The sequence below is a fragment of the Scomber japonicus genome, chromosome 6 (assembly GCF_027409825.1).
Source record: "Scomber japonicus isolate fScoJap1 chromosome 6, fScoJap1.pri, whole genome shotgun sequence".
NCBI classification, from domain to species: Eukaryota; Metazoa; Chordata; class Actinopteri; order Scombriformes; family Scombridae; genus Scomber; species Scomber japonicus.
Genome location: NC_070583.1, coordinates 19,774,582 through 19,789,043, shown reverse-complemented (window position 1 = coordinate 19,789,043; position 14,462 = coordinate 19,774,582). Strand labels below are relative to the sequence as shown.

Sequence of the window (14,462 nt, the reverse complement as noted above, 5' to 3'; positions counted from 1 at the left end):
TCTAGAAAAAAAAAAAAAGTTTTGCTCCAGTCGAGTCTAAACTTTGGGCAGGGTATCAAACTTTATGACTCATGGGATGTCTTGCTCCAGAGGCGGGGCTAGGCTTAATTGGGACAAGAGTCTTTAAAGGTACAGTCAGTGTAGCCCATATGGGCCCGTGCAAGCTCAGGGGCCTCCACAGTTATTTAGAAAGTTAGCACTAAATACTCATTTTGATTTAAAACTAATAAATTAAATTAAATAGTTCAACTCTACATTACAGCTTTTTAAAATGATATAACCCTCACATTATTTCACACAACTTTAACAGTCTACATGATGACTTGTTTATTCTTGATTTAATAATGGGTGGGTCATTCTTACATATTAATTAGATCATTAAATAGACAACAATTTCTGCATTTCATTATCCTGTCAAGGACCTCTGCAGATTCCTGGAGTCCACTTGGAGACACTTTACAAGTGGCCCATTTGCAACCAACAGTGTTATGTAAATAGAAATACATATCCATGCCAGTTTCATCATTTGTTCAACTTTTTGACCCCAAAATGTGCACACAGAGTTGTTTTTAGTCTAGTCATAGTGACATTAAAATCTCAACCAAGCAACAATTCTGCCATAACTGTTTCAAATTCTTGTTTGATTTATGCATTTTTATATTTGTTTTGGAGGTTCTGTAATACATGATCTAAAGCATTTTTTACTACTTTATTTTTTTAATACATAAAGTATTAAACATACTGTCTATAAATAATGAGACAGCATTCACAACTGGATGGTTTTATCAATTATCTAAAACCACACTTTCTCTCATAATGTGTAATGGCAACTATTCTCTCTCTCTCTTTTTTTTTTTTTTTTTTTTTTTTTACAGTGCTCATGAAAACTAGATCCATGCAGTTCCCACAATTGTTATGCTAATGAGGCCCCTCTTCCATTGAGAAATCATTTTGTCAAGATCCACTCTCTTTGGATACGGAGGCTCTGTTTCAACTCTTTTTCCCATACATCCACTGAATGAATGATTATGAAGCCCTATTAAATTCCCGCAGACAATGTAAAGCCCCGATGAACAGATTAAGAGCTTCGCCCTGCCAGTCACACACACACACACACACACACACACGCTCATGCTTAAACAGATGCACGTCTCGAGATAAGTTTGTTCATTTACTGTTATACATTTAATTTATTCTTTATAATTATTTTGAAACTTTTTTTTGACACTTCAGCAACTTTGAAACATCTAACATTATGGAAATAAAGAGTGTAAAATACGCATCATTCCACTTGTGATATTATTGCTTCTGGTAAAGTGACATTTATAGTGTATTTTTAACAATCCATCATACTTAATACAAGCTAATAATGTCAGTATAATATCCCTATAATTGTCCTGCAGGGATTCATAAGTGATGTGTTATTTTCACTGTGCCAGGCGCATTATAATTCATCGTTCAATTGTCTGAGGACTTTCTAATGTGAAATAATTGATGCTCGGTGCAATAGGCCTTCCATATTTTGATGTATGAATGAAACGGTCTGTGCACACATGCTGCCAGTCAAGAGATGTCCATTGTTTGGGTTAAAGTGGTCATTCTCACATCATTGTAACGCACTCAGACACATTAAAGAGATGGTCTGCAGCTTCCCGGCGGCCCCCGAGGGGACCACCCACTTAGCAGATTGGTCACTTTTAGTCAACATCTCTTCATTTTTTTCCTCTGAGGCAGCAGCTTCATCTCGTTCTGGATTTGGGGGTGTCAACAAGTTCATAAACGATTTCATAAGTTTTATTACTGTGAACTCCTGAAATGCAGGCCGGCTATATCGGTCACCTCTGTTCCAAGCGCTTTGGGTCTGGTGGTGTTATTATCAGATGTAGTGACGCACGGTGTTGCCACAGACAGATGGGCGGATGGGAGTTTAAGCGCCCCCTACAGTTATTAACAGGTAAATACAGCCTATGGGTATTGGTTCATAATAAATATTAACACTGGCACCCCCTCCACCTCCACCCCTCCTTTCTTTCAGTCTCACTCACGCACGCACACACACACACACACACACACAAATATGTTTCTGCCTGTCTTCCTTTAAAATGGATGATGATCTGATATGAGTTATGTTGGTTTGTACTGTTTTGTATTTCCCACACTATACAATCCCCCTACATACACCAAACCAGTGTTTTCACACAATAAAACTCTCAAACCAAAGTTAATTCATTTAAATATGATGTATTCTAATGTGAAAATAGTTGAACATAGCTGTAACCTGCTACCAATTCAGTTTTATTTTAAATACCCAACTAATTATTTATTTTTACAGAAACTACACCAGACCAAACACCCATTCACTGCATGTTAAATGGACTGTGACAAAACATGACAACATACTCAAGATTAAGCTTCACAACAGACCAAAGCACAAGCTCTGACTTGCATCTTTGGAAACGTCTTCGCTTATTTTCAACACTCTTTCTGGTTGAGTTTCTGGGTGTTGCTTTGGATGAGGCTTAAACGTCATTAAGTTCACCATTGTGTGGTTTAATGACTCTGATTATTAACAGGAGAGGACCAAAAGAAAGAGATTTAAGGGATTTGAGTATTCTCAGTAAAAGTGTGCTGTGTAAATATGACCACAGACTGTACATTATTTAGCTGCTCATATTTAACTCATATTTAATCACTCACTGCAAGTAAATGCAGTATAATTAATGAATAGGACATGTTTTTACTTTGTTAATATTGATCTTTTATACAAATACAGTACATTGTATTGAGATTCAGTGCGTGAAAAGAAAGGTGGAGTTGATGCCCATTTGTTTGGCTGAGCTGGTTTTCTCTACTGAACACATTTTTGATTCAGTAACACTTAAATAAGTTAAAGCACAGATCTATCCAGATAAAGTGTTTTCCAGCTCTTATCACATTATGCTCGTTGCCTTAAGTGACATCAGTGTCCCTCTTTAAATAACTGGACATCTGTTGTCCTTTTTTTACTAGGGAATCTTTTTTATCTGTGTGCATCATCCATTTTAAGCTTTGGTGTAAGATAATAGGAAGCTGGTGATGCATGACACCACCACCCACAGTCACATAATTGTTTACACTCCTCGTTGAAACACACAAGAATGTATGCGTGCACAGTACCAGAAACCTGTGGTTAAACCAAAAAAAAAAGAATTTCATCACCGTTGGGAGCCTGAGTCTTCAAATAAGTTTGGGCTTCCTCCCCCTCTTAGAGCAAGCCCCAGCAGGCTGACTGATGGGCAAAACCAGACATGCCGGTGAGGGAGGGGCAACTGAACTCACATCAATAATCCCTGCAGCTTGTTTGCCCCAGGCACCTATTTTTGGCAAGGAAGACAGAGAAACTTTTAATTAATACCTATTTCATTTTACAGAAGAAGAAAAGAAAAATGCTGTAGCCTACAACTAAAATGAATTGTTAAATCTGTGGATCTACCTATAAATTAAGGGCTTTTTTAACTGAATCTGGACAAATAGCAAGAGTAAAGTTCATGGTAGATGCAATTGCAACAGAAGTCTAGAAGCCCTCGGGCAGAGGCTTACCTTGTTAAGCCAGTAGGTTGAGTCTAGTGCACATGACATAAGTGTCCTCATAATTGTCCTTTCTACAGCCATCAGAGAAAGACAAACACACCTTCAACGTTGCGACAATTCTCTCTATAAACCATTGCTGGTTACTGACTTTACTATGTGTGATTGAGGAAATACTAACACTGCCAAACACACATCACTCAAGTCACTTTACTCAGTATGTTACAAAAAGCTTTATTCAGTTCATCCCCAAAACAGTTAAAATCAAATTATAGTTTTACTATATAAAATAAATACAGAATGAGACTTGAGAATTGATAATAAATACATGTACAAATCTACCATGGTTGCAGTACATAGAATCTCAGTCACTGTAATTTTCATGTGCACTAAAAATGTCATTGCTTTACACTGTAAAGCAATGACATTTGTTGAGCTACTTACTGTAAAGTTTACAGTAAGTAGCTCAACAAAGGCTGAAATATGTATTTCGTGACAATGTGTTCTTTCCCAAACAGATGGCAAAAATAAAAAAAATAATAATTACTTCAACTAACTTATGTAAACAAAATTATATTTGGTCTAATTTTGCTCAAATGCATTTTTTTTGTCTCAATAGTCTATTGCTGCTGATCTCGTAGATCTTAAAGCTACTCCATTATGCACATTCATCTTCAAAGGCAACTGAACCCATTTTACTGGAATTCAAGTGCTTGGTTATACAGAGTACCAACATGGACAGGTACTATGCACTGATCGGAGAGATGATCACGGTCAACCCTGCAGTCTGAAGTCAACATTTTTTCTGGTATCGAGTGCGGTTGTTGGCTGAGGATGCACAGTGCTTGTGATTGTTTGTGGCCTTCGTTTCTTTTGTCTGAAAACAAAGGAAGAGGATAAAGAAACATTTTAATAAAGATCACTTAATATGCTGAGGCAAGCAACATTTCCAATAGAAATTCATACTTACAGAGGGTGCATCAATAAGTACAAGGCCACGCATGCCAGTGTTACCCCCATGTTCCCGCACACCTTTAAACAGGGAATAGAGGTCAGACTACTAGGTAAGAAAGCATATTATTCATTTTCTGCTTTATAGAGGACAACAATGTAGTTAATCAGTTCTGGCCCAAAGCAGTCAGCCTTTTCTAAGTGCTTACTTTGCAGTTGGTAGTTGAGTCTGTCTAAAGAGAGGAGGATCTTTTGTTCTTCCAAGGAAATGGTGGTAAGTCCCTGCTGTTGACGCTGCTGCACTGTTCTAGGCCTCTGTGTTTGGGCTGTTTCTGTGGCAACCACAATATCCCTTTCTTCCAGTAGGCCTCTTGCGTGCACTTCAGCCAGGTGAAACTGGGACGCACTCTCCAAACCTGAGAGTAGAAACAAAGTCACATCAAAGGCATTCATTTGAACCTGTTATCATTTTACTTTTGACTTTTTTTTGCTTTTATAAGTAAAACACAACTGTTCAAAAAATAGCAAATGTCTAATAATCTCTACATTTCAGATATCCTGTTGTACTGCTAAAATGACTGAGCTTGGTATTGGTGCAGACTAGTAATTTTGCTTTCACATTACACGAGTCTAGTTGATGGGTTTGTTTAGGTTTTACTTTAGATAATACACATGCAGGACAGAAGACATTTTTCAATGTTATTCATTTTAAAAATAAAAAGTTTTATGATGATAGAAACCAAGAACACACAGTAAGCACAGTACCTTCATCTGTAAAGCCCATGTCAGTTTTGGTATGTGGTCTTGGTGAGTTTATGGCCTGTTTTGGTGGCTACAGGAAACAAAATAAACACACAAAGTCATTTAAGTCTTAGATTAACCTTTAAGGATATTCATGTAACCTGTAGCACACTTGACGGGCACAAATCATGACAGGTAAACATGGAACACGTTGTATGCAAAAGCCAGCAATGACAACTCAAGTCCATCCAGAAAATCTCGTCTCGAGAAGCTCAAATCGTGGGGTTGAGTAATTTCACCAACACTAAGAATGAAAGGGACTGCAAAACTGATTCAACAAGTTCAAACACACCCATTTACTGATCTTTAGCAATTATTCTCACTCTTCCTCCCCACAGGGCAACTGCATGCATGTACCTGAGAGGGCTGAGGAGGAGGCCTTCTGTTCTTGGAGCCAGAAGGCTGTCTGCTCTGCTCCACGTAGGGTTTCCTCCAGACTCGCCCACTCTCCGGGGTCTGTCTTCTTACCATGTTTTTTGCTGAAAGAAGATGTGAAATCATGCATAAAACATAAGAGACTACAGCAACACTAAAAAACCCTGTGGTCCACTTAGGAGGATTCATTACAAAATAGTTATTTAGCCTTTAAGTCTGAAATGAAGATTCTTGTTTAGCCTGCAATAAAGATGACTGAAAATTTCAAGTAATAATGTGGAGTTGGCAAGGAGGGAAGGTGTGACATATGGGTGGCAATTTTCCAAGCAAAGTGTTACAGAATAAATAGAGCAAAGCAAACACATTAATAGATAACTATAATGCTGAGGAGACAAACTAAAATTGAGAAATTGGATTTAAAAAACATGGATTGTAACCTAAAATGCAATATACAGAAAAAAGATATGACTTAGTACTGTAGTTATTACTGTTAGGGCTTTCTGTTTTACATGTACAAAACTGAATATTGCTTCTATATTGAAATTCAATCTGCTGAGCTGTGCTACTTTAAATGGAGAAGAAATATGTGCAGAAGCTCAGATTAATTACATTAAAAGCACATTCTTACTAGTACTCGTTGATGCAGTGGAAAATTTGGTTTAGATCCAACTTTGATCTCACTAGTGGAAGGAGGTGAGGAAGAAGTCACTCCTGTGACGGTTTTGACCTGGCTGACCTGTCTTATTAGACAGGCTTCAGGCAAGGCTAACAAGAGGCTATTGGCAGGCGGGAAGTGTCTGGGGTCAACTAAGTCCACTTCTCCAGAAAAGACCAATATTTGACTTATTGTATCAGTTTCAAGAAATGAATAACACTTTAACAGTGTGAAAACATGGTCTGCCAAAGAAGACATGGCACACTGACATGATTTAAAAATAAAGGGCTCTATAAGGAATATTATACAATTGCAAATCAAACATATATCATGTAGCTCTGGGGTTGTAATTGTCTGTTAAGGATAAAGGGAACAATATACAGCACTTAAGACAATATATATATATTGCTAATTTGGAATTCAAAGTTTGATAGCTAATGGTTAGAAATCAATATGCTGGAGAGAAACTGATTGAAAGTCTAAAATACATGTGTGAAGAGACAAAATATACCAAGCCTAAGCTGTGTGAGGGGCTTTAAGCCAAAACATACATTACCATCCTTGGTGACTAAGGCACTGCAGACACCCTGCCAGAGCTGTGAGATCTCCTCGTCTGTGGGAGTGCAATCTAAACAGAGACCTTTTTCATCGTACACCATCCCGCTTCTTCTAACGCAACTCAGAGTTTCTTTATGACCTGAGCCGGGCATGCCTTTTGTGTTGCCCTCTGAGTCAAGGTTGGTATACGAGGGTGGCAGCGGTGTGTACATAACACTACTATCTGTTCTGATTACATGATGTGTGTAAGGTGAGAAAAAGCCTTCTGAGTTGTCCTTGTGCAGAGCCTGCTCTGCAGCCAGAGCTTGTTTACAGTTGACACTAGTATGATCCGTGCCATATGGAGTCTTAGCGCTGTACGCTGCTTTCTCTTCCATGGCTTCCATCCTAGGAGGTGGGCGGGGCACCATGATCTTCCCCTGGGTCTTGGCAATCTGACTCACCTCGGTGGCAGATTGAGGTCGTATGACAATGCCCTTTCTAGTCTTCGAGGAAACAGGACCCGCTCCTACTCTGGCAGAGCGCTCTCTCCGAGGGACCTTGGGGCCACTGGTCCTGGTGCTGCACCGTGGCACCTTGACCTCGTCTACACGTTCCTGGGGCAGGCTGACTTGAACCCCAACATCTGCCCACGCTTGCTTTGTAAAGTGATAACCAGTGGAGGCTGAAAGGGTCATGCTGGGTCCAGGCTTGGAAGCCCCTGAGACTGTTGTGAGACTTAGCTGGTGGTCCTGTGGGTCGTTCTTTGTCGGAGATAGATTGGATGATTTGCCTCTCATCTGTTTTATTGTGGTCTGTTCTTTGTCTTTTTCCACATGTACCTCATCAAACCAACGCAGCTTCTTCTTTACAGTGTTGTTGCCCTCCTCCTCCTTTTTTTTTGCTCTTGTTAGTTCAACACTATCTCTGATTGCTAAGGCTACTTGTTTTGCAAAAAACAAATGTCCTGAGCCATACAAATAGGCAGTATCTCCTGACATATATTTGGACTGCTTTTTAAGGATTCCTTTAATGAATCTGACTTCACATACTGAATGGGATGACCCCATTGAAACAGGCAATTTTTGTACTTCCTCCTTAGGGTATTTAAGGCACTTAGAAGTGTCTGATTGAATGTTAGACAAGCATACATGTTGCAACGATGCAGCATTAAAGGGCTTCTCAGCTTTGGTCTCTGAATTTGAAACCTTGTTGAGGTTGTTTATAGAAGCACCAGACTCTTTCTGGGATGACAGATAATTGTGTTCTTTCGTTTGTTGAGGAAATCTTTCTTGCGAGGCATTATCTGCTGTGCTATCGATCAAGAAAATACTTGGTGTAGGGGGAGCCCCAAACAAAATGTCTTTGCTGTTGCCATTTTTGGCAGGCAAAATAATTTCTGAAGGTGATGGGTGTTTTAATTGTCTGTCATCCTGGACCCTCTGCTGTCTGAGATCCAACAGATGTCCAACTTGTTTAAGATATGAAGACTCGAGTGCTGTGTTTCCGGGAACAACGTTACTTGTAACCATGATGTTGTCACCGTGACTGTTTTGTGGGACGTTTACCTCACAGTGCTCTGGCTCTCCACTGATTATTTCAAGAGTTAACAAGCTGCAGTTGTGCAGAGGAGGCTGGGTTTCGGTTTTAGGTGTTTGCTCAATAGTTGTGAACCCCCAAGGAGCTTTGGAAACATGAATCTTATTATTGAGCCCTTCAGTTTCCTCTTGTTTCCTCTGCTTGGGTTCTTGCAGTTTTCTCGATACATCTAAGTTAATACCAAGATGCATCATAGCTGAGAGAGAAGTAAGGTCTGATGATGGACACAAATCATTTTGCTTTCTCATGTCTAGATGGGGCTTCTCTGAGTCAAGCAGGAAGGATGAATAGGAACACAGGTGATTTTTTGTGCTGTGGTTGGGCTCTTCATTCTCCAAACTGTCCTTGCTTAAAAGGCTGTCAGAATTACAGCAATAAGACAGATGGTTGTCCTGAAAGATGGAGACAGAAGAAAGGTGATAAGCAGCAAATAACTACATTTTCTATAAATATAAACATAGCACAAAAAGTGAGGAAATTTGTGTTTGGATTGCCGAGATATGGGATTGCCACTGGTTGTAGAATATCATCTCAATATCTCTCTACATTGAGATTATCTCCAATGATGACAAGCCTCGTTTTTCCAGTGAGGGAGATGCCCCCCACACCATCACACTGCCTCCAACAAAGAAGGCAGAGAAGATTTTACAATTTTTTCATGGGTGCAACACAGATACTCTCACTGCTGCTCATCCCACAAATGCATGTTCCTGATAAATGTGGCACCATTTAAAATGGAAATAAACGAGAATTATTGCCAGGAAGCATTGGTACAACAATTTCCTTATTTTTTGTGCTATGTTTATACAGTAGTGGAACACAGATAAGTAAGAGTTGTTTGTGTTGAGTGGAAAAGTCCAAGAAAAACTGAGGACTTCAAAGGTGATGAATAAGTCATCTCTCTAAAAGTGGCCATGATCAAATCTTAAATTTGATCGAGTATTTTATTTTCTGCTTATTGGTGTGAAAAAGTTTCTTGTACTAATGGTGAGTACTATAATGTGTTACATAATTTAAGCTCATGATTATGAAATGCTGTCACTGGAACCAGTTGTGCAGTTCACGTGTAAGCAAACTGTAGTTGTAAATCAAGTCAACCTAGGTAAACTGACCTGGCAAACCACCCACAGCAAAATAAGGGTTCAAACTCAGGTGTGCTCGCTGGCCAAAAGGTCACACTTCACTTCCATGAGTTCTTTTTTTTTTTTTTTTGATCAGGTTTGACAAGTTTTGACAATGCTGAATTTGTACGGCACTTACAAGAGAGTAGCTTCACCACATGTTTGAAATGACACCTTGTCTGCCATGTTGAATATGGAGTGTTACACATATTTGCTTTTGCTAATGTAATGAAAAAGTCCACAGAGAGTCATAATTAAGTACACTTGAATAAACTGAATTGAAGTGAATTATGTTATCTTTGGATTGGTACTGGATAATTAGGCCTTCAGTATTCACTCATTCAAGCATATCAGTTTAAACCCCACACTAACAAGCATTTGCACTGTGCTGTCTGTCACTGAGGGAGACAGATATTTGTTTTTCTCAAAAGCAAATCAAGAATCTTAAATTTTGAAACAACTTTTCCCACAGATTTCACAACAGGATGCTGGAGCTTGTAGCAGTCAGGAGGGGAGTTCCTTGTGCAGGAATCAGTTCATGCTGCATTGCTGCCTCCTTGAGGTTAACTTGTGGTTCCTATGAACATACTTTTCCTCACACACTACATTGGAGGCATTCATATTTGAAGCCCAGAACCCCTCTCTGGGAACCTGTGGTGTAATTATCCAGTTTCTACTCTAATAGAAGAAGAACAGGGTAACTGTAGATAAACTGTAGATTAATAGATGTTAGTTGACTTTAATATAAGTGGGTCAGTGAATGCTCCTGAAAATGTCAAATGGTGTAATCACAAAAGAATGATAAATATTAAATATGTTATCCACCCACAGTGTAAATAATAACTTCATTTTGAAACATCCAATGAAAAGAAACATTTTTGGAGTATTTCAACTTTTAAATTTTAAAGCATTTTGTCAATATTGAGCAGGACATATCCTAAAAACAACCATTTTTCTAATCTAAATAGGTTTTGACAAATTATATTACATTTGTTAAAAAACGTAGTATTACATTGCTAAAGTGGATTATATTTATTCCATATTTTAGTTCAAATGTATTTTCCTGTATATAATCAGATTTTTATGAAAATATACTGGTTACACCAATTGACACTGGGTTGTATCACGTCATTGACCCAAGTACAAGTGTGTTAAAAACCTTTTCAAGTAAAATTTTCAAAAAAAGGTTATCAATTATCAGCAGATATTTGATAATGCAGTACTCTTAAGTGGACAGAGACTGCATTAAACCAGGCATCCTCTCGTTTTACTGCACAGCCATATGAAACAACCAGCATACCTGTGGACTGTGATCTCGTTGCCTCTCTTGAGTCTTTTGAGTTTCTTGACTGTTCTTGACACAGGCGCTCTGTTCCTGAAGCAGCTTGGTGTAGGCCTCCAAAGCTGAAAGGGCTTGGCGGTGGGAAGATTTAGATACTGTGGGAGGCCTGGGAGAGGGAGTGCAGCTTCTTTGAGAGAAAACAGAAAAATAACCAGTAGAAGCCTACACATAAAATATATAACAAAGTCAGCAGTAACTATTATTTAAATTTAAACAATTAATTTACTTGACTTTGTGGAGGCTATGTGTTATTTATTTATTTATTTTTTTTACATGTAGGGCACATGAGTGATTAATAATCAAACTGACTTTTTTACCTGGTAATGTTGGAGTAGCTGGACAAGAAAGAGGACTGCCGGCTGCATGAACTCAGGGTGCCTTGAATTTCATTAAGTGCATCTTCAATATTTGGGGCTTGCCTCCTAAAAGCTAAAATACCGTGAAAGATAAACAATCATCACCCACTGTGAACAAACTAAAATGTGTCTAATGTTGTGTGTCACTTCTCAGATCTAAGAGGCAAAGGTAAGATGTGCCACTAACATTGTCTTCGTCTCTGAGAGGGAGGCAGATGAGCCCTTTGGAAGCGCTCGGTTGCATCTAGCACTAGCTCTCTCCGTTGCTGTAGGATGTTTTCCCTCAGCCGTTGCTCCTGCACATCCCACTGCTTCCGTCTGTCCTCCAGAAGCCTAATCCAATGAAAAGAGAGCCGAGCGTGAACCCGAGGCACATTTTAACTCATTAAATGTTGACTCGCCATGTTTGAGATACAGAAACCTGAGTACATTCCTAGAGATATGTTTTCAACACAGTCATCAATTAATTAGAGCATCCACTCACTACTGGGTTCACAGAAGAAGGCAATAATAATGCCAGCAGGGTCTATCAAGTGCAGCATTAATGTTTTGGTTTTTTTTAAGGAAGAAAAGGTAATCAGTGTCAACAAGAGCAGTGGGTATTGTTTAAACAGATCAAAAAGTATATCATACTTTTAACTGAGACATTTCTTCCATTAAAAAATGAAACAAATCTTGAATATATTTATCTACAAAAAACATCTTATTGGAGCTATAAACAACCTGGAGCTGCAATGTTTTTAATATACATGTTAGCATACAGTGCTGCTAGACTGGCTGGACCCTTAGCCCTGGTAATTTAAAGTTCATTTAAAGTTTAAAGAGCTTTTCTACTTGTGTGATACAATTACAAATTACATTAAAATATAAAGACTATCATTTACAGTACCAGTCAAAAGTTTAGACACACTTTCCCATTCACTTGAATGAGAAAGTGTGTCCAAACCTTTGACTAGTACTGTGCATTGTATTTTGGTTGCCATCATGACCGTGCTAATGTATATAAATTATCTATAGCATTTGATATTACTTTGTAAACTTTGATAGTCTGTTTCATTCATAATACAGTGGTTTTCTGGTCAATATTTTCTAGGTTAAATTGAAAAAATAAGATTTTAATGTTTTAGCTTAGCAGCCTTTAATTTGTCCCTCCTTTTAAAGAAATGTAATTTGTTTTAAATTGTTTAGATAAACTACTTAACTCCACAATCACTGTAACAACCTAGAATACATCTAAAATCATGTTTCTTTAAAACCAAAATGCTGTCACCATATTATACAACAACCTCCACATATAGCTATTCTTATCTCAACCTACTCTTACAAACACTCACGTTTAGCCTCTGTTTATAACCCTGGAAGCACAAATATAGAAGGTTATTAATATCTGTGAGGGGATTTAAGCCTCACACAGTGCTGAACTTTGCAGCGTCATCTTAGAGAGGAGATCACCCACTCACTGGTCTGGCCCTTAGTTAACCTACAGATCTATTTACAGGTCTAGACTACAAAATCCTGTCAATACCATCCAAAGGTGCATTGCCAAGGACATGGCCGTAAGCTGTCTAAGAAGTGGATATTGTACACATGCCAAAGCAGCATGATCTCTGCATCAGGGGAAACATAGAGAAGGCTGCTTTTTAATTCACTCATTACTGAATGTCTGGGCAGGTTTGGGCTGCAGTATTTACCTGAAAGAAGCCACAGACATACTATACAATACAAAGACTTAAACTTACTTTCTGCGTCGTTTTGTTTCACTGGAAAACCTGCGAGCTCGGGCTCTGCACAACTTCTGCTCTTCAACCAAAAGTTGTCTGTCATCTTTTAGGTCTTCATCAGCTCCCAACTTTGAATTTCTGTATGTAAAACAGCTAAGGAGAGCAGTGTTTTTCATTTTAATTACAACGTCTACATATGTGTCACCTCCAGTGTTGGGGAGTAACTAGTTACATGTAACTGCGTTATGTAATTGAATTACTAAATAAATGTAACTGTAATCTGTTACAGTTACTGAGAAAAAAAGTGTCATTAAATTACAGTTACTTGTAAAATGTTGATGATTACGAAGGAAGATTGAAGATTTTTCTCAGGAGTGTTTTTTCCTTATTTTTTAATATTTAACATGTTACTAAATACATGTACTACTGTTTTTAAGTCTCTGAAATCTTTTTTTTTTAATGTTTTGTAATAAATCATGACATGGGTTAAATGGTGTCACAGTACCAATTCAGCCCATGCCAGACTTTTGACTTTTTTCATCATATATTTTTATTTTATATTCCAAAATCTGCATGAACTAATGAATACATATTCAAATGAGAGATAAATCTTGCTTTATAAGAAATGATCTCCCTTATAAATCATGTTGGTATCCATGAAAAATTGCTGAACTTAGATGTTGGTGATTAATGGGTACATTTACCCTAACAGCTGAAAACACTTGTTAGAAAATTAGAAAAGTAATCAAATGTAATAAGTTACATTACTTTGATTAAGTAATTTGAATAGTTACTTTACTTATTACATTATACATTAAATAGGGTACTAGTACTGTAACATTTCCAAAGTAAAGTTCCCAACCCTGGTTACTCCATGTAACCTTTGACTTGAGTGAATAATAATGAATAATACAGGTCAGTAATATAGATTCCCAGCGTCAATGATTCATTGAACAGCCTCTGTAGACTATAGCGTGCTTGCTTTGCAGGTGTAACTTAAACATGTAATATGTATTTTAAACATAACTCTACAGGATATAAGGTGACAAACATGCAGGATACGAGTGGTAGAAGAAGTTGTCCTGAGGAGCTGGCATCCTCCGAGGCTGCTGGTCCTTACTGCCACCGGGCAGACATACAGGTTGAGCTCCCAGCAGTGCTGTTAGCTGCTAACTTGGCTTGTTATGGTCTTTTTATTTAAAGCTAACGTCAGCGGTGCTCCGTGCTAACGTATTCCACCGTTTTCAGGGCGCAGAAAAACTTGCCAAGGAAATTGTCGAGTCCACATTGCAGCAGCGTGTCCTGAAAAATGACAGCCTCCTTAAAAAGTTAATAAATATTTAGGCTAAGTTGTGTTTTTTTTCCAAGCAGCCATACCTGAGTCTGTCTGTGTAGAGTCCATCCATGATAGCAACCGAGGACGCAGTTCCTTGACAA

The 14,462-nt window shown here is 38.3% G+C and overlaps 1 protein-coding gene across 1 annotated transcript; it reads right to left on the bottom strand.

The window, feature by feature from the left end:
- Nucleotides 1–4,360: 4,360 nt before the first annotated feature.
- On the bottom strand, nt 4,361–14,431 carry cep126 (centrosomal protein 126). Its single transcript, XM_053320181.1, has 11 exons — nt 14,403–14,431; nt 13,044–13,178; nt 11,492–11,637; nt 11,266–11,377; nt 10,907–11,072; nt 6,906–8,877; nt 5,677–5,798; nt 5,284–5,350; nt 4,728–4,934; nt 4,538–4,599; nt 4,361–4,444 (listed from the first exon to the last, which is right to left on the bottom strand). The coding sequence occupies exons 1-11, from the start codon at nt 14,429–14,431 to the stop codon at nt 4,361–4,363; spliced, it is 3,102 nt and encodes a 1,033-aa protein (XP_053176156.1).
- Between the last annotated feature and the right edge of the window lie 31 nt (nt 14,432–14,462).

What these genes read in the sequence shown, in the direction of transcription:
- cep126 (XM_053320181.1), bottom strand. Translation starts at nt 14,431, where the DNA reads ATGGATGGACTCTACACAGACAGACTCAG. An exon ending in CTCTACACAGACAGACTCAG is followed by an intron (nt 13,179 to 14,402) that starts GTATGGCTGCTT and finishes TGCTCTCCTTAG; the next exon opens with CTGTTTTACATACAGAAATT. An exon ending in AACGAGATCACAGTCCACAG is followed by an intron (nt 8,878 to 10,906) that starts GTATGCTGGTTG and finishes TCCATCTTTCAG; the next exon opens with GACAACCATCTGTCTTATTG.